The sequence below is a fragment of the Vicugna pacos genome, chromosome 18 (genome assembly GCF_048564905.1).
Source record: "Vicugna pacos chromosome 18, VicPac4, whole genome shotgun sequence".
NCBI classification, from domain to species: Eukaryota; Metazoa; Chordata; class Mammalia; order Artiodactyla; family Camelidae; genus Vicugna; species Vicugna pacos.
The window spans coordinates 31,657,009-31,683,949 of record NC_133004.1 but is presented as its reverse complement, the minus strand read 5'-3'; the positions used below and the strand labels follow the sequence as shown (position 1 = coordinate 31,683,949).

General features: G+C 49.8%; 1 protein-coding gene and 1 long non-coding RNA gene across 6 annotated transcripts; one reads left to right on the top strand and one right to left on the bottom strand.

Moving 5' to 3' along the window:
- Positions 1-265: 265 nt before the first annotated feature.
- On the bottom strand, positions 266-20,119 carry KDM8 (lysine demethylase 8). The gene is made up of 8 exons (XM_006201223.4): positions 19,988-20,119; positions 11,417-11,896; positions 8,691-8,857; positions 7,387-7,519; positions 4,607-4,651; positions 2,730-2,879; positions 1,762-1,854; positions 266-1,672 (listed from the first exon to the last, which is right to left on the bottom strand). Exons 2-8 carry the CDS (start codon positions 11,882-11,884, stop codon positions 1,508-1,510), a joined length of 1,221 nt encoding a protein of 406 aa, XP_006201285.2. The 5' UTR covers positions 11,885-11,896; positions 19,988-20,119; the 3' UTR covers positions 266-1,507.
- On the top strand, positions 20,102-26,818 carry LOC116284219 (uncharacterized). 5 transcript variants are annotated; one of them, XR_012061187.1, is made up of 8 exons: positions 20,102-20,365; positions 21,192-21,312; positions 22,262-22,314; positions 22,690-22,757; positions 22,984-23,145; positions 23,619-23,741; positions 24,163-24,779; positions 26,216-26,818. It is a non-coding gene; the product is annotated as an uncharacterized lncRNA (long non-coding RNA). The 5 variants fall into 5 exon arrangements; XR_012061190.1 differs by lacking the exon at positions 22,690-22,757 and having other exon boundaries at positions 26,220-26,818; XR_012061186.1 differs by lacking the exon at positions 22,690-22,757.
- Positions 26,819-26,941: the final 123 nt, after the last annotated feature.

Below are 26,941 nucleotides of genomic sequence, written 5' to 3'. Positions count from 1 at the left end.
GTCCCTGACTTCAGCACTACTACATCACAGAGGAACTGCCTTTCATCTGCAGCGGCTCAGCCGGAGTGGGACTGGCTACTGGGATGGATGGGATGGCAGAGGCTGGGCCACTGGTAGGAGCTGAGCCAGGGATGGTGTGAGCTACGCAGGCCACCCCTTAGGTATGGCTTGTCTGTTTGTCATCAATGACACGGTCGCATTCCTATTTCATGCCTCACCACCTTCAGCGGTGTTGAGAGTTGGAATAAATTCGTCATATGAAAAATTAGGTAAATAACTATTTATAATGCCAGAGAGGGGAATAAACGACCTCACAAGCAACTGCTCTCAGAGCCCCGGATTCCACCTTCTAAATGGCCCGTCCTACGTGTGCACTGCCCAGGCTGGGGCTCACTCCCGGCCTCAGTCTCAGCCTCCCTGAAGCTCTGTGATCAGACCATCCTCCTCCCCCAGCTGAGAGCCAGCTTTCTTATGCACGTATGCTGATGGTCTGTCTGCTCAAAACTCTGAAGCCCCAAGACCTACATGGTCAGGTTCAAATTCCCTGGCCTGGTTACAGAGGACACGAGAAGCCAGTTCCAGCTGCCCATCAGGGCTTCCCACGCCCTCTTCTAGTAACCCAGGAGGGGCCTGTGGGCCAGGCTCCACCACAGAGCAGCCCCCCACCCAGCACTGCCCCTCCTGGGGGACAGGTCCCAGGCCTGCCGGTCAGAATCGTCCCTCAGGTTTCCACGCCTGTGAGTCGTGGTATTAGGATATGGAGCTGACCTGCTGGGGCTGTCTTCTCCCCGTGGGGAGAAGGCTATCTCAAGAGGAGAATGAAACCAAGGCCAGACCAGCAGAAGCGAGGTGGCCGGGGAGGCAGAGAAGCCTGCTGGGTAGGGGCCTGGCTCTGGGCTTCTTCCTGCAGGTCTCACAGCCCTGCCCGCGGCTCCTTACACGCTATGGAGCTGACAGATCCAGCTGGCTGTTGCGTTTTCACTTAAACTAGCTTGGGCTGGGTTTCTCTCCCAGCCAGGTGGCCCATCAGGCCCGCACAATCTAGACTCTTGCCACACCTTGAATTTCACCCTGCGAGATGCTGGAAGTGGTTCTGTTTCTCGATTTGGGAACTGGTTGCTGGGAGGATGCAGAGTAGAAAATTTCCCAAGCTTGAAGGTCTATGCACTGCTCTGAAGACAGGTTCTAATTTGGTAACCAGAGCAGAAACCAGATGGAGACCCACACACAGTGGGTCTCTTGCCCCAAATCACACAGCACCTGAGAGCAGGGCAGGGCTAAATCCACGCCGTCAACCTCAGAGCCCAGGAGCTTCCATGTGGATCGTGAGCCTGCAAAGTCCTTCTGGGGCCTCACCCGCCTGCCTCTAACGCACTCAGCAGCCTGGCGCTCCTGGGCCCGGGAGGGCGTCCTCAGGCGCAGGCTCGGGCAGCCCGTCTCCAGACTCCGGGCCAGGAGAAGCGACTCCATGGTCACCCCTGCATCGCAGATCTGCCCTCCTCTCCGGCTATGACCACCAGAAGCTGACCGAGAAGCTCAAGTCCAGCGCCCGCACATAGTGCCAGTACTTCACTGGGATAAACAGGATCTCTCCGGGAGACAGGATGCAGGACAGGAATGGGGCCTCGGCAAACCTGGGGAACTTCTCCAAGTCGGGATTCTCCACGTCAACCTGCAGAAAGTGAAAGAAGTCATCTGCTTGGTCTCAGGGATGGCACAAGTGGGAGAATCCGTGAGCCCCACGGGTCCCCGAGTGCCCACCTGGCTTGTGTTATGAAGAAGGTGCGTGTCATGAGGATATAAGGCCTCCGACTCCTGCGGGGAGTACAGCCGGATGTACTTCCTCCCCATCACCTGCGAGGGAAGAGCAACCCACAGCCGTCAGCAGGTGCTGGCCTCCACCGCTGCCTCCACGTCCTCCTCACCTCCTTGCGCCATTCCTAATGCTGTTCCCTGCGCCCCGTCTGCCCTGTGCCCAGCACACCAGCTAGGTTATGAGTCACTGCCTTCGTTACTGCAGTGAACAGTCAACAGGCACTTGACTGGTAACCGCTGTTTAAATGCTTTATGTGTATTAACTCTAATCCTCACGACAACCCCTGGAGGTGGTTTATCATCACCCCCATTTTACAGATGAGAAAACTGAGGCACAAAGAGGTTAAGTGAGTTGCCCACGTTCACAAAGCTGAGAGGTGGCAGAGCTATGTTCACACTAGGCAGCCTGGTCCTGGGCCCCAGCTCCCGGCCTCCCGGCTGCCTCTGTGGACTGTCCCTGGGCTGGAGGAATGCTCTCCTTTGTCAAACCTCTCTGTCTATGACAGAGAAGGTGCTTTTATGACAGATGCCCCTCCTCCTACAACAAACACACGCTCCTCTGTCTGGGTCTCAGGAAAACTTATCCAGTGGCTGACAGGCCTCTTGTATTTCGAGAGAGGGTTCTGACCGGAGAAGCTGGCCTGCTTCTGGTGAACAGCAGAGGAGAGGCAGCTGTTGAGGGTACTTGCTCTGTCCACGTGAGGCATCTAGGATCCCAGAACCACATCTGGAAGCAGCCCCCACCGGGCAGAGGGCCCCACCCTGAGGCCTGCCACCGTTTCTCTTTCTCCTTTTGTCTGCATTGCTGTCAGTGGTCCATCTCTTTGGTGTCTAGGGTAAACACCGATAATTTGGCCAGGCCATAGGTGGCTGGGCCAGGAGCGGGGAGGCCGATGTTCTGGAGCAACTCCAACCTGGGCTAGGAAGTTCTGCTGCGGGTCCTGGTGGAGTGGGGAGACTGTTCCCTGGGGGCCGAACCAGGCGTTGACGGTGATCTCCTCTTCCTCCCCGTCACCCAGGCAGCAGTAATCGGGGATGCTGATGTCCTGCTTCAGCTCTGGGATCTGTGGGTAGCAGGGCAGACGTGGAGGGTCAAGACCAGGCCTTCGGGACACAGCAGCCTAGAAGTCAACTGGCTATCACACAGAAGCGCCAAATACACACTCTCTTCTTGTGTAATAATACAACTGTATCCACATCTTACTGTATAGGAATTTAAAAGTCAATTTAAAAAAGCAAATATATAACTACTAGGGAAGGGTCCTAATTTTACTTTCAAGTTTGTTTCCACGTCGTACGCATTTTATCTGTTTCCTTTTCTTAAAAATCTGATGCCACTACTTTGTACTTACAAATAAACTAGCTTATAATTTTCTAAAGCTTTATAATACTTTAGAAAATCAAATTAAAGAAAAACAAAAACAAAATGAGATGGAGTATTTATCAAATCTCTGGAGGGGAAGATTTTCCAAAATTTACTAACATAACAGTAAAGCAATTGCAATTGGTACATTTAAGATAAGTTAACTAATATAAAGACCAATAAAGTAGGAAACTTATTCGAACTGTGGTAAATGAAGGTTAATAGAGAGACTTCATACAAGGTAATAAGGAAAAATAATAAGGACCCCAATACATAAAGTACACAAGTGAACCAAGGACAAAAACCAGATGATACATAAAAATGAATTAGACATCAGGAAGGGCTTCAGTCCTATTGGCAAAGAACCCAAATTAAACGTTGTCATCATCTCCCACTAATCAAACCAGCGAAGACTGAAAAAGTGATAAAATCCAGTGCTGGTGAGGATGTGGCAGAGGGGGCACCCTCCTGCCGGGCTGCTGGTGGCATCAAGTGGTAAAACTATTTAAATAGTGACGTAGTCACAAGTGGAAGTCTTAAAACTGTCCACAGACTTTGACCTGGTGGGAAATGAACTTGTGCTGCTAGTTTGTGTAGAGGTGTTGGGGGCCTCAGGGTGGCTCAGTGAGGCTAGGGCCCCCAGGGTCGGATGAGGGCTGTGTGAGAAGGAGGGCATGTCGGCTCACTGGCCCAGGTACCATCAGTGAACATGCCTGACAAGGTGCACAGACTCTCCCTCCACTTACGAGGGGGTTGTGTCTGGATAAACCCAGACGCCCTCTTTGCCTTCCCGCTCTGCTCTTCTGGACCGAACCCTCCCAGGCTGGAGGATGCATCCAGTATGTGGGGCTCGTCCTGCCCTGAGCCCTATTCCTCATCTCAGCTCCTGCCTGCATCCCCTCCTCTTTCAGTCTTTGCCCGGTCTGTCCTGAGGGTCTTCCATCCAGCCAGGGGTACCCAGGAGAAGGGAACCAGGCCCCTGCCAGAGCGCCCAGGCCCAGCGTGGGGACCCCGCCTTGTAAGCAGATCATTGAGGGCCTCTGGGACCTGCCCAGGGAACTCTGAGTCAAAGTCGCCAGCAGCTCGCTCCTTCTGGGTCAGGTCAGAGCCACTACCGTCGCCTGGCTCCCCAGGACCTGTTCCTCAGTCCTGACCATACCTGGGCTTCTGACTCCATCCACTGGGGGCCACCCTGACTCTTGGGGCCTCCTCATCCCCCGTTCTGGTCCAGGGGCCTGGCCTGCTCTCCTGCTGCTTGCTGGTGAGGAGGGCACAGGGCGCCTCCCTGCTCCCTGCAGGGGGGCAGCACCTGTGGGGAGTAAATGAGGCTGCTACCTACTGCTTCCTGCCCTCTGGGGCCAGTGCCCTGGATGGGAGGTGGGAGGAGATGAGGGGGTGAAGGATGGAGGGGTGTGGTCTCAGACTTACCTGGTCAAAGAGCTGGTGCTGAGCAAGGTACCCGACGTCCCTCGGCTAATCCACGGGAAAAAAACCAGAGGCGACAGAAAGCCCTGTTAGTAGTGATGGAGGACCCCCACCCCTGGGAGCTGCCACTGATTGGCTGGCTCTCAGCACCCGACGTGCTCCCGCCCCTGCCCAGGCAGCCACTCGTGTTGGGGGGACCCTCCTCTCTGTCCCCCTCAGGATCCATCCTCCAACCCAGGGGCAAATTGTGATCAGCAGGCCTGCCTCTGCTACTGACGTTGCCCTGAGCAAGTCACCCTGAGCCCCAGGCTCAGTCACCTCAAATGAAACACGAAGGGGCTACACCCACAGAAGGATTTCTTTTTAACTGAAGCATAGTCAGTTTATAATGTTGTATCAATTTCTAGTGCACAGCATAAGGATTTATTTTTTAATAATAATGGACCTCTGTATGTATTACTTTGAAATCTGCTGTTATCATTTAACGATACATCATGAATATCTCCTCAGGTCAACATGTGCACATCTGACTCTCTTTGGCCGGAGGCACGTTTTATAGGCAGGTGTTATTAGTAATTCAACCTTCGCCCGCTGGTGGACGTCTGCCTTGCTCTGCCACAGTGTTTCAATGAACGGCCCAATACTCTGGTCCTCACATTCATGTGCTTCCAAAAGCAGAACAACACAGTCAAGGGGCATGCACATTTTAAACTGTAGTTGCTTCTGCCAGGTTGTTTTCCCAAACACTGACCATCTACACTATTCCCAGCACTAACGAACACAACCGCCCACTTTCCTACATCTTTGCCTGCCCCGGAAATGATTTTGTGAAAATTTCTGCCAATCAGATGGGTGAAAAGACCAGTGCTCTTTACAAGCTGGGCTCCCCCCTGCTCAGCAGTTCTCTGAAGACGCCCGAGGGCCCTGTAAGGGTCAGACAGGGGAAGAGCAGGTGGGACTCCGACCCCACCTGAGGCCAGAGTGGAGCTGGCTTTGGTCTGACAGGCTCTGAGGCTACAACACTGTTGAAGTAGATGAAAGGTCCTCACTAGGGTCTGTCCATCATTCCATCCCCTCCTTCACTCTCTCTTCTTCCTGACACCCGGGATCTGATGAGCTCTCTGCCCTCACAGGTACCCTGACCCAGAGGACACTGGAGCTTATGTTAAATGGGCACCGATCATGCTGTGCTTGGACCTTTACGGGTTTTAGGCCTTAGTAACCTCTAACTAACCCCAACTAACCCTCAGTAACCAGAAGTCAGGGCACCGACGATCCGGGAGGGTAGGTGACCAGCCCAGGCCACACAGCCAGCGAGGGCCGGGGCTGGACTCAACGCTGCCCTGCTTGGCTGCAAAGCCCCCTCTCGCCCACCCCACGGCCCGCACTTCTGGTTCTCTCTGCTTCAGGGCCCGGGCCGCCTCCTGCAGAGGCCACGCGAGGCTTCTCCAGCTGGCTTTACTCTCCCAAGCACAAGTGGACATGGCCATGAGGTACGTCTCGAAGCCACAGTTCCCTTTTCCAGGTGACAGTGAGCTGAGCAGGGCTGGGTGAGGGGAGAAGTGCAGGAGAAGGGAGAACAGAAAAGCGCCCGAGGGCACTGAGGGAGGGGCCTCCGCCTGCAGAACTGTGCGGAGTGCCTGGGAGCAGGCGGGCTGCACACTCAGCGGGGGAAGAGATGGGGCAGGAAGGGTGAAGGTGGGGGGTGGCCTGGGGGGGCCCTCGGGCATTCACAGCTACCATGCTGGGAAGGGCAAGGAAGGCAACTGCCGGCCAGCGTCATCACCGACCTGGACTCTGACTGAGCAGATCCACCAGCAAACCCGAGCAGAACTTGACAGCGGCTGGGCCTGGGGCTGCCTTGGCCTGTGGGTCGCTGGAGAGTGAGGGGAGCAACTGCAGCCCACGGATGCTGAACTCTCACCCCGTGTGAAGAACTCTGCTCTCCGGGCCCCCTTTAAGGCTCCCCTCATTCTCGGCCCAGAGGAATGGTTCAGGCCCAGGGCAGACAACCTGCAGCCTCTGCTACCCGGGTGTCAGGAAGAGGAGGACACCCACTGTCAAGAATCCGAAACAACAAAATGCTTTGGAAAATAGCCTCCTCAAAAAGTTAAACCTAGAGCCACCATCTGACCTGAGCAATTCCACTCCTAGTCTACACCTAAGAGAAATGAACTCATTTACCCGCACAAAAACCTGTGCGTCACTGTTCACAGCAGCACTTTCCATACTGGCCAAAAAGTAGACACAACCCAGATGGCCATCAGCTGATGGACGGATAAACAAGATGTGGTCTACCCATACGAAGGAACATTATTCAGCCATAAAAGGGGATTAAGGACTGACACAGGCTACAACAGAGATGAACCTTGAAAACATGATGCTAAATGAAAGAAGCCAGACACAGGAGGTCGCATACTGTATGATTCCATTTATGTGAAATGTCTAGAATTGGCAAATCCATAGAAACAGAAAGCAGATTAGTGCTTGCCTGGGGATGAGGGCAGGGGATACGGGTCTCTCTGGGAGTGATGAAAACGTCCCAGAATTAGATAGTGACGATGGCCACCCAATCCGTGAATATACGAATAACCACTAAATTGTACCAACTGCCCCCCAAAAAAGTGTCTGAAATGGGTCCCGTATGTCCTGTCCTGCCTGTCTTCCTTAAAGAATGGCTTTGACTCCTCCAAAACCTCTCCCGGCAATGCGTGGAGGTAATTTGCCCACATCTAATGTGTTCCCCGCCCTGCAAGTATCAGGGGAGGAGTCAGACGACATACCTCGTTCACGATGTATTTGCTGATGAACTCACTGACCGTCATGAGTGTCTGGGACCATTCCTCGTCCGTGTACCTGGAACCGACCTCCACCGGGACAGTGCGGCAGCCAGCAACCTCTTGGATATACTCCAGGCTGTTAGGAAAACAGCATCAGCGTTGCCATCATCAGGCTAACACTTGCCGGGCACCCTGCCAATGCGCTTGCCCTGGTCTCCTTCCATCCTTACAAGAGCTCACCAGTTGGAGACCCCACTTCACTGAGGAGGAAATGCAGGTGCAGAGAGGTGAGGTCACTGGCTCACCTGGCGCCAGGCAGCTTGGCAGATAAAAGCAGTGAATCTGGTTTTTGCTGGGCGGCTCTGTTTCCCTGTTTGCCAAGAGCCTTCCAACTTCTCTCTTCACTGGCCCCATCACAAGCTGAGGCCTTCTCTGAACAAGTGGCAGGCAGTACAGGGTGGTGAGGTGCCTGGGTCCCCCAAGCCGGTAGCCTGACAGAGTCCAGGCCCTGTCACCCACCAGGGGACCTATGGCAAGTTCCTTGACCTCTCTGAGCCCTTGTTCCCTATTAGTAAAATGTGGGTGACGGCAGTGCCTGTCCCATGGGAACCGGGGAGGGGAAAAGGAGGTAAGATGTGGCTAGTGCCTGTCGTGGCGCACGGTACATAGTTGAGCACATAATGAGTGTTTGCCAGGACAATGGCCCTGCAGTCAGACCTCTGCCTCACACAGGTCTCAGTGGGGACCACTGAGCCACCACAAGACAGGCTGGCTCCCTCCACCTGCCTTAGATACATCTTCTCATTTCAAAATCACACACAGCAACATCACAGCCACTGTCCAGCTGCCTGATCTGACCCCTCCACTGTGAATCTTCCGAGGGACCAGACGCAGACGGGAGGTGGGCGCCAACACTGGAGCCCTGGGAGCCCCGTGGAGAGGGGGCAGGGCTGTCTCTTAGGTTCTCATTTCTACTCTTAAGCCTCAGGGACTCCTGAGAAAGTCTACAAATTCCTGAGATCCTGAAAAATTGCATGTAATAGACTTAACATCAGACCTCCATACGCACTTATTAAAAACGGCTTAGGGCAGGCAAGCTGGTAAGACTTTGATAACCTCCAGCATCAGTTCACAGCCCTGGACTTCTGATGTGTGTCTCACTCCTTGGCGGTCCACCCCACCGCTGGCTGTGAAGTGTCTGTGGGGCTGTGTTCACCTGGGGGTGCTGGGAGGAGGAATTCGGGGGCATGGTCTCTGGGGATGCTAAATTGGGATGAGGAACCACACAGCCGTCAGCAGACACCCACCTCCACTTCTTCATGCATGGCCAGTGGTCAGCCACGCCTTCCAAGATCACAGGCCTCCCTGGAACCAAAAAATGCTTCTGGAAATACTGGAGGGATGGACAGTGAAGCCGGGGCACTGCTCTTTCTGACCCCACATCTGGAATCGAAATGTGGTCATTCCTTGCTTTCTGTTTAAAATCAAAAGAGAACAAGATGGATACTAACTACTACATATAAAATAGATAAACAATAAGGTCCTACTATTAAATTATATTTAATATCTTATAATAAACTAATGAAAAAAGAATACGAAAAGGAATATATATGTATATATATATATCTGAAACACTTTACTGTACACAAGAAACCAACAAAACATTGTAAATCAACTATATTTCAGTTAAAAAAAGAACTGAATAAAAGAAAAAAATAAAACCCTAAAACCAAGATGGTAACAACTGCAGCAAGTCCAAATTCGAGGAATTCCACTATGAATCTGAATCAGTGGCAGGAGTGGCAAAGGTCTGACTGCAGGGCCATCATCCCGGCAAATGTTCATTTGTCATTGGTAACAATAATAATATTATCAGTGTTACTGCTGCCACTACTACCACTGACGTCTCATGAGATTAAGATGTTTTTCCCTCCACCAGTTCATTTAAAATGTCTGTTCAATTATAAAAGTAATACATTGCTTTCACAGAGGAAAATTAATTATCCCAAACCCCACTGTCTAACATAAAAGTAGTCTCCTGGTGACAAAGTATGTTCCTTTCCCATTTTTGTCCCGTACACATCTGATCTACTGGTAGGAAGATTCATGAAGAAGAAGCAACTCTGCCTCTTGAAGCCAGTAATCCACCTGAAACAGTCTCCAGTGTGCGCAATGTCTTGAGTGGCTGCACCACCCTTTACTTAACCATCTCCTGGCCGAGGGACCTGGACAAGTCACCATCTCTGATTCTCAGTTTCCTCATGTGTTAAACTGCCAGGAGATGAGCTCTCATGTAAAGTTCCCAGGACGGCCGCCGGGCACGTGCCAGTCCCCTGTGCTGCCCCTGCTGGACCCCAGACCAGCTCTCAACATCCACAGCAGTGGCGCTAACATTCTCACCCGCGGGCTTATACAGGCCTTTTCCTCTCTCACTGTCACAGCTCTCTGCGGGAGGCTTTCATTTCCCCAGATTCCCTCGTCAAACAGGACTTCCCTGGTCTCCCTGCGTGAAGCAACCTCCCCCACCTGTCTCAGCACCTGGGAGAAGACATTCTTTTACAGCCTCATCAGAAAGGAAGCTCCAGGAGGACAGAGTCTAGGCCGCACCCTTGGTGCCTGGCACATCTGGGCCACCACTGGAGTTCAATAAAACTGCTGAGCAAATCCACTCCTCCAGGCAGAAGGAGAGCAGCCAAGATGCTGGTGGGTGGCAGTGCAGGAACCTGAACCCTGGCAGCGGACTCCAGAGCCGAGTCCTCACCCCCTTAACTACATACATCACCCCAGACCATGGGTACCACCTTGGCCCTGAAGCCACCGCCATATTCCCTCGGGAGACCCTTGGTCTGGGAAAGGGCAGGTGTAATCCCCGGGTCAAAGGGGACAAGTATCTGTCTGCCCTGCCCTCTGAAAGGTCCACCCACGCCCCGTGCCCTTGGCCCCAGGGCACCCTTGGCAACACTGGGTGCCGTATAAAACCGCATTCGATAGTTTCAGAGCCAAGAACCGCTGCCTCACCATTGCTGCATTTCTTTTTTTTTTTTTTAACCAGAGGTGAGGCTGAACATTTCCCACAGGTTTTTTAGCAGATCTGTTTCTTCCTTGGGAACAGTCTGTTCGTGTGTCTGGTCTGTACCTCCTGGGGCCCAGTTTTTTTCCCTGTTGATTTGTTGATTTGTATAATTCTTACACAACAGAGAAATGTGCTCTCTGACAGCTTTGCTGCAAATTTCTCTTCCCTGTTTGTAGGATCACCTTTTATTCTGGTTACATGCATGGTGTGTTTAATGACATCCATTTGTGTTACTCTCATAGAAAAATAATACTCATTGTCAGGAATTCTGAAAATGAGAAAATATCTAGAAAAATGTCAAAAACACCCCATAACCCCACTACCCAGGACAGTCCTGGCCCTTTCCTTCTAGGGGTCAGCACTCTAAGTGCTATTTCACAGATGAGGAAACTGAGGCTCAGAGGTGGTAACTGGCTTGCCCAGAGGTATTTTGGGTGAGGTCTGCGCTGGGATCTGAAGCCTGAATAAACCACCTTGGCTCAGTGTCTGCGGGGTATTCCTTGGGCACATGCACTTAAATACCAGTGAGGACACAGGCAAGGATCTGAAGGGCGGGGCCGCTCAGTCAGGTGGACGGAAGGCAGGCAGCTGCAGCATCTCCTGCACACTCAGCGCTGAGGCAGAGGCAGCAAGCAAAGTGGGTGACACTTCAGCCAAGGGACCAGGAAAAAGCTGAAAGAGAAAGGCTGCCCCCACTGCCTGCAGCCCTGCCCACACAGGCCCCCTGAGCTATTTCGCTCAGGAACCACAAAGCTTCCACCCTCCCGCTCTCAAGAGTCACTGCTTTTGCGGAAACTAGGGGAAAAAAATTGAGCTGCTCCATTTCCAAATCAATGGAAATGCCATTTTCACCCAGAGGGGCTGGTGTGCCAGGGGCCCGTGAGAGCTGATCTGTTTCACTTTAGAAAACCTGGGCTGATGGACTGTTAGGTGTGGTCAGTGACAGCCCCACGCAGGTACCTTGGTGCTGGGTGGCTCCTGGCTCGGGCTGGGGGCCGGCCTCTTTCTGGAGATGAGGTGCGCCTGGAGGACGGCAGCAACTTTGAGGAGGATGTCCCCCAGGATGGCCGCCCCCATCAGCAGGCCCAGGTCACAGACTCTCAGGGCGGCGGCCACGGCGGTGGCGTCGGCCGGTGGGGCACACAGACACACAGCTTTTAAGAGGCAGCCACAGGTGTACACCCGCCGCCAGTCCTTGTGCACCTGCTGCCAGGGCCCTGCGTTGAGTTTCTCCCAGGAGTAGTCGAGGAGCACCTCGCAGGTCTGCAGACACGCGCTCATCTGGCCCCCATAGAAGAGCTGGGCGGCCTGCTGCAGCAGCAGCACCACGCTGCCCTCCACCTCCTCCCCGAGCTCCAGCTTCAGCTCTTCCTTGGTACCGGGCAGGAGTGCCCGGAGAGCCTCCCAGAGCACGTCCGGCTCTGCCATCGGTCCTAAGTGCTGGGTTGGGGCGGGGGAGGAACATCAGTTAGAGCAAAACACTGTTGTACGTCTAAATAGCTACAATTCTTCATTTTTATAAAATAAAACTGGGGGACAAAAAGCTAGATCTGATGACAGTGACCAAAATGCCTGCTACTGAGATCTGAAAAAAATCTGAAGTATCTTCATTACAATTAGAAATAAAATTTTTTAAAAAGAGAGAGTGACCACCTACAGGCTTGGTCCCCTCTAGGTTTCCACAGCTTCCGGACCTGTCCTGTGTAACACACATCTCATCTGTACTGGCTCTTCAACAATGGTGTTCTCTGCTGGGCATAATAAGCTCTGTGTGCGCAGGGCTCCCATCTGTCTGGGTCATGGCCGTATCTTCGGGGCCACCGGCATAATACTAGGCACACGGTGGGCACCAGAGACATATTTGTTCAGAGGGGAACATGTATTGTCCTTGACTGGAATGCCTCCAACCCTCCCCCAGCAAACTCTTATCCAGTCCTTAAGGCCCACCTTAAATGATCCCCAGTGTGAAGCCTGCTTAATCTCTCCAACAGTGTTTTGTGTTTTGATCAGCCCTTGAACTTCTTTTACAGCACTTGTCACAATGTACTACAAACACCTGCTTACACGTCTGTCTATTCAATCCTAGCTTATGAACTCCTCCAGGGCAAGAATATGTCCCATTTCTCTATGTTTCCCTAGAGACGATAAGCAGAATCTAGCTCATTGTAGGCATTCCATTAAGACTATTGAAAGAATGAGATCTTAACTTCCCAGGAAGGAACCTGGAAATACGTAAAACATATACAGGAAGGATAAACATCATGGTTGGTGCCTTTGGTGACGTCAGCCTGGACATTCCATACGGTTGGCAGGCCAGTCCTTAGGAATGAGCACTAATATGGGAACAGGTGCTACTGCTCACAATTACAATTATTTATTTGTACTACACTATTCCAGCTATTACAGCTGTTACACCCCTATCTCATCTGATGCTAAGGAATATGGACCCTCACGGTTTTTGCAGAGACTGCTCTATGCTGGGGGTCAGAAAACTCTTCCTGCAAAGGGCCAGATAGTAAATATCTCAAGCTTTGCAGGCTAGTCACTGTTGCTACCCTTCTGCCACTGCAGCGTGAAAGCAGCTGTACGCAGCATGTAAACGAATGGGCGTGGTGTGTCCCAATAAAACTGTATTTACAAAAACAAACTCTCGCTTTACACTCACCAAAGTCCATTCCATCTTGCACACAGTGAGACTCCATTTCTGAGTCTCACTTGCAATTAGATGTGACCATGCCACTGTGTTCTCGCTGATGCACGGAAGTGATGTACCTCACTTCCAGGCCTGGGCCCTAAGCACCTCCAATGTGATTCTCCACACTCCCCCTCTCCACTGGCTGGAAGGGAAGGACTCTGAGGCCGTAGGGGATGGCAGAGCCACAAGATAGGTCCCCAGCCAGGAATATCCATGCTGCAATGCTTCAAGAGCAAAAAATAAACTTATAGTGCATTTAGCCTCTACAGTCTTAATGATGCTTGTTACCAGTTATCCTGACTTGACTGACCCAGTAACTTCCAATTATTGAGAAAGCAGATGCAGAGTGTAGAGGGTAGTGCAGAGTGTTGAGTCTTGTTGGCTCAGAATAGTTTTCTCTTTCTTAACAACACACCTCCACATCCTTCTGAGAAATTCCACACACCCACTGAGATCAGTCTGGTGGGATGCTGCCAGGGGGCGGGTATGTGATACCTGCTCTCCCATCAGTTGCCTCCCTTGAATTTGAACTTTAAGGAGATCAGAGACCAGCGACAGCTGACATCTTTTGCTGACATTTCATTCTGCCCTGGTGGCAGCTTCTGGACCGGACTGTTGCTGCTAGAGCCTTACACTCATTGTCCCTAATTCCCAGGCTGCAGAACCACTTTAGTGCTTGTTCTTTTCCAAGTCCAGTTCTCCAGATTTCCATTGATTCTGTGGGCCCCAAATGGCCTTCCCAGAAATTCCCTCTTGCTTACATCAGCCAGGATTGGTTTCTGTGGTTTATGATGAACCCTCCTTGACCCATAAAAGTAACCGACACTCAAGATCCCTGGTGGATGGGGAAGGTGAGAATGAAGACTTGCCTGTGATAAAGCCCCATCAGATGCCTCATTTCTTGTGACAGAAGAAAGCCAGTCTTCCTACAGCAGAAGAAAGCCCAATGGTCCCTGTTACAACACTCTTATCTAATCTACTTCTTTTGAATTTGGGCAGGATCGGCAATTTGCATGGTAGGCAGAATAATGTCCCCCAAAGATATTCATACCCTAATCCCCAGAACCTGTTACCTAACATGGCAAAAGGGACTTTGCAGATGTGACTAAGAACAAGGACTGGGAGATGGGAAGTTATGCTGGATCATCTGGGTGGGCCCAACCTAACACAGACTTCTTGAAAGGATCTTTCCTGGCTAAAGTCAGAGCCAGAGGGAGATGTGATTACAGAATTGTCAGAGAGATGCATTGTTGCTGGCTTTGAAGATGGAGGAGGGGGTCTCAAGCCAAAGACTGTGGGCAGTCTCTAAAAGCTAGAAAAGGCAAAGAAATGGATTTTCCCCTAGAGCTTCCAGAAGGGAAGGCAGCCCTGCTGAGACCTTGATTTTAGTTCCATGTTGAACTCCTAACCTACAAAACTGTAAGCTAATACATTTTTATTGTTTTGAGTCACTAAGCTTGTGGTAATCTGTTACATCAGCAATAGAAAAACTATTATTACTTGCCTCTAGCAACAGGCTTGTAGGTTTGGTATGTGTAGCTGTTTACTTTCTGGCCTAAGATGGAGAAAGTGATGAGATGCCACTTCTGGGATCAGGTTCCACAGGTTTCATCTTGCCAACAGACTCTCTCTACTGCCTTCTTGGATGGCATGCACTGATGAAGCAAGTGGAGAGGCCCATATAGCAAAGACCTGAGGGTGGCTTAGAGCCAACAGTAAGCTGGGAGCTGAGGGCCTCGGCCCAACAGCCCTCTAGGAACTGAATTTTGCCAACAATCTCAGGTCAGCTGCTTAGATCTTTGTCCAGATCAGCCTTAAGATGAGAACTCGGCCCTGACACCATGACTGGAGCCCTTTGAGAGCTCCTGATGCCGATGACCCAGCTAAACCATGCCCAGACTCCCAACCCACAGAAACTGGGACAATAAATGTCTGTTGTTTTAAGCCACTAAATGTATGATTTGTAATGCAGCAATAGATAACTAATAAACACCCAAACTTCCTGGACATCCTGGGGCTCAATCTGCAACTCACACTAAAGAACAGGTGGAGAAAGGGCTTCCTTTAGCTCTGATGTGTATGAAGAAGTCAGCAGTAGACTGAGAAGAAAAGACATACGAAGGATGCTAGAGATATGGTTCCTGAGGGCTCGCTAGACAACCTTATCCTACCCCTGGACTCCCTTCCAGCTCATTTCCCCACCAGCTCAGGAGTAACAGTAACAGCAGGGAGAATACTTAAGAGCGTCAGGTGGATTGCCTCATATAATCCCCACAATGCCCTACAAAGCTGAAAACGCATTCATAAAGCATTTACTGTAAGCCAGGAATGCACCAAGCTCTTGATACATACTCTTAATTCTAAAAGAAAAGTATTATCATACCCATTTTACAGATAAGGAAGCTAAAGCAGAAAAGTTAAATGACTTCCCAGAGCAATTCAACCAATTAAGAGGTGGAGCAGAGATTAAAAAACTCAGGCAGCCTAGCCCCAAATCCAGTACATTACAGATGAGGGAACGGGGCCAAAAGATCACGAGCCAGCAGGTGATGAAGCTGGACATCTAGGTTGTTTCACTCAGGACAACTCTGAGGAAGGAATGATGATCACCCCCGTTCTGCAGGTGAGGAAATCCCGTCACTTCGCACACGGAAAGGGCGTATCTTTCCCACTGGTTATGATTTTTGAGGTCCCTCTTCCTGGACTTGTCCTAAAGTGAGAGCAATCACTTAGAGTTTTCTCAGTTCTACAGTCTACCACGGTTTCCACGGTAACCGTGCCTTTCTCATTTCGTTTGTTCCTCACAATCCTGGGAAGTGGACGGGGATGAATGTGATCATTTTTCCTACAACCCCACCTTCCTATTTTGCTGTTGAGGAAACTAACGTCCAGGAAAAAAAAAAATGAAGTGACTTGACCAAAACACCAATCATCTGTGCAGAAACAGGACTTAAATCCTGGCCAACCTCAGTGCCCTTTCCTAAGTGCCATGTCCAGGCTCCATGTTTAGTGTACGTCACCTAACACATCCCTCACAATCCTACGGTGCGAGGTTTTACAGACGAATGAAATGGGATTTGGGAGATGAAGCAATCTGCACAGAACTACGCAGTGGGTGGCGACGTCCACTTACAGACTCTTCGGGTTCAGGCACGAGGGCTGCATCAGCTTTTGGACCTCCAGACCCTAGCTCAGGCCTTGGTCACAATGGGTGTCCTGCCCAGTTGGCTTGCTGTGTGATGGGACTCAAGGGAGCTTAAGTGGCCTGGCCCAAGCCTGCCAGGATGACTTCTACCTCCAGCCTTCCAGAAGACTCCTAAATGTCCTGTGCTGGCCTCATTAACAGCCTTCTTGGAGAGCATCACAGTTCAGCCTTCCAGTGTGGTCACACACAAAACAGCATGTGGACCATCAACTGGCCTCCCTGGGTGGCCTTGGGGCTCATCCCTGAGTTGTCTTACATGAGTCTTATAAACCCATTTTGAAAAGCCTCATCCTGAGCATTCAAAAGACCTCAGAGGCCTCATATTCTGGCTTCTCACAAAGGTCTATAAAAAGGCCTCCCAGAAGACCACTTATTTGCCTTAATATAAAAATGACTTCCACTGGGGCCTATGTGCCAGCTTTGTAAATTGGCTTTTAGTGGCCTTATAAAATGGCCTCCCAGAGGGTTTCAAATGGCCTAGAAACTAGTTCCACGGGATGCAGATTTTGGACTTTGTAAACTGGCCTCTGAGGGTGACTTTACAAAGCCAGCCTCTAAATTAGCCTCATGTGCTGCTGTGCAAACCAGCTTCCCAAGGTGACCTCATGCACTGCTCTAACCTGGGTTCCCCAAATGGCCTCCCAAGGCAGCCATGTGCTGCTCTGCAAAATGCCCAAGGAGAGGGTTTCATACTGATGGCCATGTGAGGCAGCCTTCTGGGAAAGAGGGCCACAAGCTGGCTGTACAAATGTCTCCTCTTGGCCACATAAGAATCTTAGTAACTTATTTTGAATCCAGAGTTCCTCAGCGAATGGCCTTACAACAGAGCCTTCAGAGGTACTTAAGCTGGCACTACATAACACAGCGTTCCAGAGGCAGGGGCTTTACGATTTTCAAAATGGTTTTTCAGATTGCGTCTGTATTAGCCACGTGAAATGGCCCCACAGAAAGCCTCATGATTGATCTTAAAATCCTAGCCTCCCAGAGAGCCTTACTTTGGCAGCATGAAGCAACTTCCCAGGGTGAAGCAGCATGCTGGCCTTTATCCATCTGAGGAGTGTTATGGCTTGGGGCCATAGGCCTCCCAGAATCTTTCATGATCTGGCCTTTTAAGTAGTTGCTGTATCAAATAGCTTTGAGGGGAAAAGTCACCTCCTAGTATATAAAAGGCTTCCAAAGTGGCCTCATGACCTGTGTCTTTACATATTGGGCCTTGTCTAAGGGCCAGGACTTTGCCTTAGTTTTGCAAACCTATCTCCCATGTTTCCTGTCAGCCATCTTAAATGGCCTCATTGGAGAAAGGTCCTGCGCTGGCCGGAACACCTTCTTGTTGGCTGTATGAAAGCCTTCCAGGGGAGCTGGCCTCGTGCGGTCTGAAAGCTGCAGCCTTCTCACAACCATCTGATACGGCCTTCCAGTAAAGGTGACGTTTAGGCTGCATCCAACAGCCTGTCTCAGTGGCCTCATGTCTTGGCTTTACAAACCAGGCTTCCAGCATTCCCCAAGTATTGGTCTAAGAAAAAGGTTTCTTGATAATTGTACCAAGCAGTTTTCCGGAGGAAGGTATCAGCTTGAGTAGCCTTGGGGCTGGGCTTTCCTGATTTCTTTCCCAGAGTTCCTCATTGAATTGCCTTTTATGAAAGGTTGTATTAAATGAACAAAACTTCCAGAGGGAGTTAAGGACAGACTGTGTTGAGTCCCTCAGAGTGGGACTGTAGACTGGCCTTTAAATTGGCCTCTTACAGCTCCGCATAAAAGTGCAGAAGCAGGCAGTATAAACAGCCTTGCGGTGGTCAGGTATAGGGGAGTTAACTACAGAATGTATCATACAAACCGGGATGCTATAAATAGGCCTTTTATTTATTTATTGAGCTCGGTAAAGAATATTTATTTTTCTTTTGTAAAACTTCTTATTCTCATCATTTTCTCCAATGTTTGTTTTTCACTGTTTGGAACTTTCATTTCTGCACAGAGAAATTTCATCTTACACCAGTCAAATACTGGGAGACCTGATAGCAGCTTTTAGGGAACTATGCATGTATTTCAATATTTATGACTGGACAAATCATAAACTGGCATTACTCTAGTTAAATTGAGACCTCTGGTCACCCTAAATATAGGCTATATAAAAAGCCTGAGTGCCCTTGTATCTTCTCTTTAGTCAGTCCCCTTAAAAGACCCCTGTTGGTCACAGAAGACTTTTTTTTGAAAGGGATGAGGGTGGAGGTGTCAGGTATAGAAACAGCCTGAGTGGTTATAAAGCTTGTGTCTTGGCTTTGTAAACTGGTCTTCCACAGGGCCGCATGTATTGGCCTCACAACATGGGATGGCTCTTGGGGGAAGGTCAGGCACAGGTTGCACAAAATAAGACTTTCTCAGTGGACTGTGTCTTGGCTTCTTACATAAAGGGCTGTCGTTTGTACATGAAATAATCTTGAAAAGTGGGTCTGACAATGGTCACAGGAGCTAACCTCTCAGAGTGGTTTTTGTCTTGGCTTTATAAATCAACCTAATGTAAACTTTCTAAAATGCTTCTTGTTGGTCACTTAAACAGAAGAGCCAAGTATAGGCTATACACAACAGTCCAAGGTCCTCACTTCATAAATCACCATCCAAATGGAATGTATTATGTAAGCTGAGCTCTGGCTGGCTGTTAGTCAAGAGCCCAAGTGGGTTCCTGTCAGTTCTAAAATAGTCTCCTAGGAAGAAGCCACCGCAGTCATCCCAGAATTCTCTTACATTATCTTTAAAACCCTAAAACTCCTCCCAGAATATATGGGTCTCTAACTGGCCTTCTGGGAACAGCCTGTCCAGTTTTGTTATGTGCAGACTGGCTCGGGCCGTCGATGTGGGCCCAACACCTGCCCACCTCCTGCCCTTGGACTTGCTCTAATCCTACTGAGCACGGTGATTTACCCTGACCGGATCTCGTGGGGCAGAACGCGATACCGATGCTCAGAGTTAACTCCTATCGAGTTAGACACCCCTTTCCATCCGGCGGCCACACGCACAAGGCGCACAGGGTCCCCTGGGACGCGAGGGTTGGGCGGGGTCTATGTACCGGGTCCACCCCAAGGCCTCACACCATTTCCCTCTCCAGCGCTTTCCCCGAGGTTTCATTTCCCGCGTCCTACATTCGGGACCCGATGGTTCAAGTGTGACCTGTAGGTCTACCTCCAGGCCAAAAACACAGGGCGACTGGCCCGGGAGACACAGGCGGCATGCACCTGCAGGTACAAACACTTATGAAAACCAGACGCCGCGCAGGCGCACTGGAGTGGCACGAACGGCACCAAGACCCACGCAGGCGCACAACAGCCTAGGCGCACGCATGCACAAAAGGAAATGACTGGCCTAAGAAGAGTACCAGGCACGCGCGGGACTTCCGATCCGGAAAGCGCAGGAGAGTTGAACTACTACACTGTGTTCTCAGAGCGCATGCGCCGGCCCTGCTCCCCCTCCTCAACACCACCTCTCAGTTACGCGGCTTTCAGGGGCCGCCCCCGGGCTTTCCGAGGCGCTCGCGCGAGACCTCTTCACACGACGCCTGCGCAGTCCTCCGCTGCCAGCTCGGTCCCTTCCGCTTCTAAGTAGCCAGAGCTGCCCACCCTCTTGAGTTGTTCAAAGTCACCTGTCTCGAGTGTGGACGCCGTGGAGTCGCCCGGGGGGCCGGCGACGAGCTGTCCCTTTGGACCGCATACCCCGGCTTTCTCCAAGTAGTCAGAGGCTTGCGCGAGGAGTATCGATCACTCACAGCTCGTCTGATCACCAAGGAGTGCCTAGAGGAGCGCCGAGTGATCGATGTCACAGCCCCGCCCTACCCCGCCCCATTTAAAAGCCCGGAGGGTGGAGCGCCCTCCTAGGGTTGGGCTTTTCCCTGGGTTTCTGCTTCCACGTAGGTAACGCCTGCGATTTCCTCTACATCGATACCTTCTTGTGCAAAGCAGCTTCCCGTCCACCATTTTGTCTAATCCTACCACTAGGATTACTCTTCCTCTTTTACGGAGAGGTAAATCGAGGCTCAGTGAAATAAAGTATCTTAGAACTTCTGTAAAGTCGTAGGTATCGAGTTTGAACCCTCAAGGGCTGCATCCTGTGGGAGTGAGAAGGACCTGAGTTTCAGGAAGGAGTGTCAGGCAAGGGATCAGAGACTTCACCACTGTTACCTTAATGCTGAGTGGTGTGGGTGTCACTGGGGTTTCTTTTGAAGCACTGAACAGAGGCGATAGAAAGTTATGGTCAGATTAGGTTTGGAGTCGGAGGGGAAAAGGGAAGGGAATTCACTTACGAGTGTTAAAGAAAACGTTATTTGTGACACTTGTTAAAGGCAGTAAGGCAGACTTTATTATGCTACAATGAGGGAGTTGTGATGGGGAACAGAGATGGGGCACAACTCGGAATACACCAAGGACAAGTGGAGATTTATAGCCAAGGAGCAGGATCTGGGTCAGTAGATGGAAAATTATTAGGAAACTTCAGGGGTAAGGGGAATTCTGGCTAAACGAACGTCACAGGATTTTTTGCAGAAGGCGGTCCAGGATATCAAGGGTGGAGGATAAAGAGTTTAATCAGATATGAAGGGTGGGGGATTTTTGCTAAATTGACCCAGCAAAATTCTTGCTAAAACTAGACTAAACAGGCCAAGGGCAAACCCAAGGGCAAGATCTAGTCACAGAGAGGACTCAGAAGAGTCTGACTAGAGTTAAGTTGATGAAAAAGTCTTTGTCACTGATCACAAGGGACGTATCAGCATTGTCTGGGCCCCTTAGACTCTTCAAAAATACTTAATTCTCTCAACAACCCTGTGAGTGGAGATTATTACATCTTACTTACAGACAAGGAGACGAAGACTCACTCATTCAGTGGAATTCAGCCCAATTCAATCAGATCAGTGAATTTGGGTACTGTACTAGCACCAAAGAAAACACGCTGAATAAACTCACCCCTCTCCTCAAGGTAAGTGAGATGCACAAATATTTATTGAGCATTTACTATGTACCCAGCTCTTCCAAGGCTCTTTAAAAATATTAAAATCATAGATAACTCATAATTATCACCCCCAGCTGAGTGATGACAGCTTTGGGTTGTACCTGAGCCCTGTGCTCCTGGGAAACAGTGAAGGTTAAAGGAAGTCCTTTCACCCTTTTGTGTTCTGGAAAACTACTTGCTGCAAAGAAGCACCCTTCCCTTTGTGACTTGGGGAAGACTCATGGATGCCTGCTTTGTTTACCTTGACAAGACCAGTCATAGAGCCTCCAAATCCCCGTTTTTTGCCTCATAAATGATTAGCTGAATTGCTTGTTTCCACCAATCAATCTGAGTAAAATTGTGTGGACAAAAAAATATTGTCCGACATCAAGCCGTCAGCCACTGCAGCTGCCCATGGGTCAGCCCCGAGGGGAATTCAGGAAGGAGAAAAACAAAGATACTGGTCCTAGAGAGTTAAGGTGCATTATCAAAGGAAAAATTTCAGTAAGTCCAGACTCTTTCATCTTCCCAAAGATAGAAAAGCATTACAATCACTGACTTGAGATGTGTGTTTTTTTGTGGTTAGCAGTAATATTTTGATGTTCTGCTACATGTTTTATTTGTTTGTTTTCAGCAAAAACTCCTGTATGTCCTGTCTCCTCCCTTACCTCTTTGGAACAGCTCCTCAGAGCTGCCTTATTACCGAGTCTAAACTCGTCCTTCTCACTGCATGACAGGCCAGTAAATTGGGAGATGAGGTGTTGGGGCAAGGAATAACAACTTTATTCGGAAAGCCAGCAGACCAAGAAGATGGGGGCCTAATGTCCTAGAGAACTATCTTCCCCAAGTCAGAATTCAGGCTCCTTTTATGCTAAAAAGGGAGGGGTGTGGTTGGTTGTTGCAAACTTCTTGGTGACAGAATCCTTTGTTCTTGCAGCTACCCATATAGGTCAGGTCATGATATTCCTGTAAACCTCCAACAAGACAAATGTTAGTCTCTGTTCTGCAACTTTTTATCTCTATATGAATGAAAAAGTATTATACCCTTAAAGGTCAGAGCCTTAAGAATGGGCTCTCCTGTATATTTCAGGCTACGGGCAACATTCTTTTGCAGAAGGTGCAGAACCAGCATGACTTAGCACAGGAAACACAGCACAGGGTTAGAGCTAAAGGAACAGATCTAATATGGAGTTAGGTTTGTTATTTCCTACTACAATCTGAGAGGCTGCCTCCCAGGCTATAGTCCTCAGTAGCTCAGTAATGTCCCTGAGTAAAACATAGCTCTCAACTTTTGGGTTGCGCTTTTTTTTTTTTTCAGTAGACACTTGTGAACGAAACTTTGGTTCAATTCCCTCCTTCTTCCAGGCCCCTGAACTTTGGCCCATTCTCAACCTTAGCCAGCAGACAGCTCCTCCTGAGAATAAAACATTGGGGTAAAATGTTCCCTGACCTACCCTTTCATCCCACCTCCCAGTTCTTCCTTGCCTTGCTTTCCCCTCCCTGCAAAAGAAAAATTCTTTTTGCCCCACCATTAAGACACTTGTAGACCCGATGGTCCTAGGGTTCTCTCTGTTGGAATAGCCTCCTTCCCCACTTCCAATCATCCTTTCAAATCAAAGTCTCCCCTCACTAAGTTTGATTTTGTTTTTTATTTCACAGTGGATGGACAGACTACAGTAAGGGGGGCACTCGGCCCCTAGGAGCCCACACAGGCCCCCCAGCAAAGGGCCAAAGGAGATTCGAACTCAGCACCCCCTGGTTCTAGCAGGACACCCGATTCTCTTCTACAATGATCAAGAAAGGGGTTCTGGCCTTTTAACAGTAAGTGCAGGGTGCTGCCAGCCAGGCAGAGACAAACACCCCTTTGCCAGCTTGTTTGTGTTTTCAGAACTGGCTGGTTGAGATGAATTATGGGCGCAGATGACATGTTTTCAGAAAAGAAGAGAACCACAATCTTTCACCACAGGGTTCCACTTTCTGTGGTCCCGTTGCCAATCCCCCACCCCCACCTCCCCACATTCCCCGCAGCCTTGGAATTGGCTGTCAAGGTGACAGACCCATTTGAGTGCTGCAAAAGGCACAGAACGAACAAAAGACATCATTTATGTCCGTGTTTGTGATTTTTCTCCGTTTGATCAGCAGCCTGTAATTTTAATATATCCAAGTGTGCTGGGAACGTTTGTGGCTTAATTATCACATTTATTTAAAATACACACGTTCAAGCAAAACTCCAAACTGAAAAACATTTAGCTTGACAATGGAAGAGATGTTTAATTTACTTCAATTGTTTAAAGGTGGTGTGAAAACCTCCTAGACACTGGCTCTCCCATCGATTGACTGCGTGACCCAGGGCTGGTCACTTACCAATTCTGTGCCTTTATTCCACATTGGTTCATCACTGCCTCAGCAAGGAGCAAGTGAGTCTAAAATGATCTTAAAAGACTAGGAAGGGAAAATCATGGAGTTCTGTTGAGTGGTCTCCACTGGGATGGAGGCAAAAAGTCCTTGAAGCCGAACAGACTGGAACACTTACTGCCTTTCTGAGCCTTAGTGTTCGCCTCCATGAAATGGGTATGAGAACCTGTGTCCCAAGGTGGTGGTATTAATAAGACCCCTGTACATCTCAAACTATAGTTCTCATTCTCCTGCCTGTCCTAAAATCCGTATATTCCAACCTCCCATTCGCCTACTGGTCCAGGTCCCGCTTCCTGTCCCTTGTTTCTGATAGGCTTGTGACTACTTTTATCAATAGAATATGGCAGGGGTGATGTCGTGGGCCTTCTGGGGCTGGGTCTTAGAAAGTGATGTAGCTTCTGCTTTGTTCGCTGGAACTCTCAGAAGCCTGGAACGACCATAGACGACATCTGACCACCCTGAAGCCCAGGTACCGGGCACCTGAGTGAATGAGCCTTTAGAAGATTCCTGCCCCAGCCATCCACGTCTTCCCAGCTGAACCCTGGAAATGTTGGAGCAGAGACAACTGTCTGCTATGCCGTTTCCCATGCCACAGAACCTGCCAGCACGTTATCACGGTTATCGGATGCTACTGAGCTTTAGGCTAGCTCAGCATCGGATAACCGGAAAAGGAGTAACTCAGATAACTTCCGTGGGGAGGGGGGTGTTCCAGGCGGAGAAAACAGCCTGTCTTCAGGGAGCAGGGAGTGGGGAGACCACAGGGGTGACTCATAGCCAAGATTCTCAAAGTGTGGGTGCTCCCACCGGTAGTACAAGGGGTGCCTGGGGAGGCGTTTTCTTCCATGCCGGGGAACACTGCAGCGTCGCTGACGCTTTCATTCTGACCTGTGTTGCCACCCAGTTTGCACATGTGTAGGCAGTAACATCTTTGTCACAACGGCCACCTGGTCTACGGCGATTACGTGATGACAGTGTCTGCAAGATGCATCCTGACCAGATGTTTCAGTGTGGAAAGAATATGTGTCTTGGAATAAAGAGGGGTAAGAAAATAGTACGAATATTAGGGGTTGGCAGAATATGGGAAAACTGGCAAGGGGGGTTCATGAATAAAGGCCGCTTGGGAAGAACTCGCAGATGCTTGGCTCCGGAGAGGGTACGTGGCAAGAGGCCAGGAGCGGTGGCATTTTCTGGCCATTTTGCAAATGGCTCCGTGGCCAGTAAGCACCCAAACTAGGTCTTGCCGCCTCCAGGCTTAGCCCTGTGCCTTTTCCATCTCCAGGGCTCATGGGGCTCCTCCAGAAAACCTGAACAGGCCTGGGGTCTAGGAGGTTCTGCTGCTCTGTCTTCCTCTAGGAATTTCGGTGCAGACTGCAAGCGGGGGAGGGAGGGAGCTTGAGACTCTGGGCTGTCTTGATGAGGAACAGCCTGGGCTCTGCTCCCCACAGAACACTCTAGTCCCCGTTGCCAAGACATCTGGGCCTGGCTGCCTCTTAGCCCTGCTGTCCCCCAGCTGCAGGAGGTTTCCGGGAGCTGTACCCCACCTGGTGTGTTAACGCTTCTGAGGATAACAGAGGAGAGGACAGGATGGCCTGTCCTCACCCTGTGTCCATCAGGAGAAGCCACCAGTGAGCAGTGAGGGAGTGAATATGGACAAAGACCTTGGCTGAATTTCCACGGGGGGACTGGTGGGGCCATTTGGCCTCATCGTCATTGGAGTTATGATTACCATTGTTTTCAACAGTGGAAATAGTTACCATTTCTTGAATGTTTACCATTTTTTGAGTGTGCTTTGTATACACATTGTCATATTTTATCTTTGCTTGTGGTTCTGGAGACACTGATACTAAAATTCCATTTTAAAAATGAAAAGGGGAGGCTCAGGCAGTAACCTGCCCAAGGTCACACAGTTGTTGCAGCACAGTTGTGCCCCAATTCTCTAGTCCTGGCTGCTTGCAGAAACTGCAGGAAGACATTTTAATTGCTCAGAGCCTTGTCTTCCTGAAGGAATCAAACCAAAGCTCAGGTACCCCCAGACCTTCAGAGGGCTTACATCTATTGAAGGAGCTGGAGAAACTTGGGGTGCGAGTGATTAGTGGTGCCCATCAGTGCAATTCTACAAATATTTTTCTGAGTCCTCTGATGTGCCAGGCACAGTTAGATACTGGTGGGGGTGGTGGAGATGAAGCTGCAAAGATGAAAAAGGCATATTTTATGTCCCTGGAGAGCTTAACATTAATAGGGAAAATAAAAATGAGGACAAACTCCAGCCCATATCATCATCCTTGATTTGTAGTAGACATATTTTGGTTGTAAGTTACAGAAATCCAACTCAAATGATCACATTTATTGAATGACATGACAGATAATCCCAGGGATTGATTTAGCTTCAGGCAGGGCTGGACCTAGGTGCTCAGATGATGTTGCATCCTCTCTTGGCCTCTCTTTTTCCCTCTAAACTGGTTGGTTTTATTCCCAGGCAGACTCTCTTCTCATGATGGCCCTTGGCAGCTCCAAGTTTGCATCTTCTGCTTAACAACTCCCGTGGAGATAGAATGCCTCTTTCCTAAGAGTTCCAGCAAAAGGTCCCTGAGAGGACTCCATTGGCCTGTCTTGAGCTCCCATGTCTGTGCCTGAGCCGATTGCTTTATAAGGTGTTTGCGATACTGTGATTGACCAAGAAGGGGTATTTGCTCCCTGTTAATTGAGAATGGAGGTTGGGTAGTTCTGCTCACAAAACCTGGGGAGCTGTTACTAGAAGAAGGGGAATAGATGCTGGCCAGGCAAACCCCACACGTAACAGCCTCAGAGGCAGGAATGGCCTTGGTGTGCATTATCCAATATCCCCATTTTATAGATGGGAAAACTGGGAGAACCTTCAAATCCCACCTCTGCCACTTGGCAGGCCCTAACCAGCCTCTTCACTTCTCTGTTCCTCAATTTCCTCATCTCTAGAGTGGTTATAATAACGACATCATAGGGTTAATTGGAAAAAATAATTCATATAAATGTTGTGACACATTTAAAACAATGTAACATTTGGTGCTCAATAAATACTTGTTCTTTATTCTCTTTTCTCACATCCCTGGGGTCCCCCAGCATCATTTCATCTCTTCTCTGTGTCTCTAAAATGCTGCATCTATTCTTTGCCCAAAAGTACTGTCATCACTTGTTCTTAACTCTCTTGGGGTTCAGTTTCTTCCTC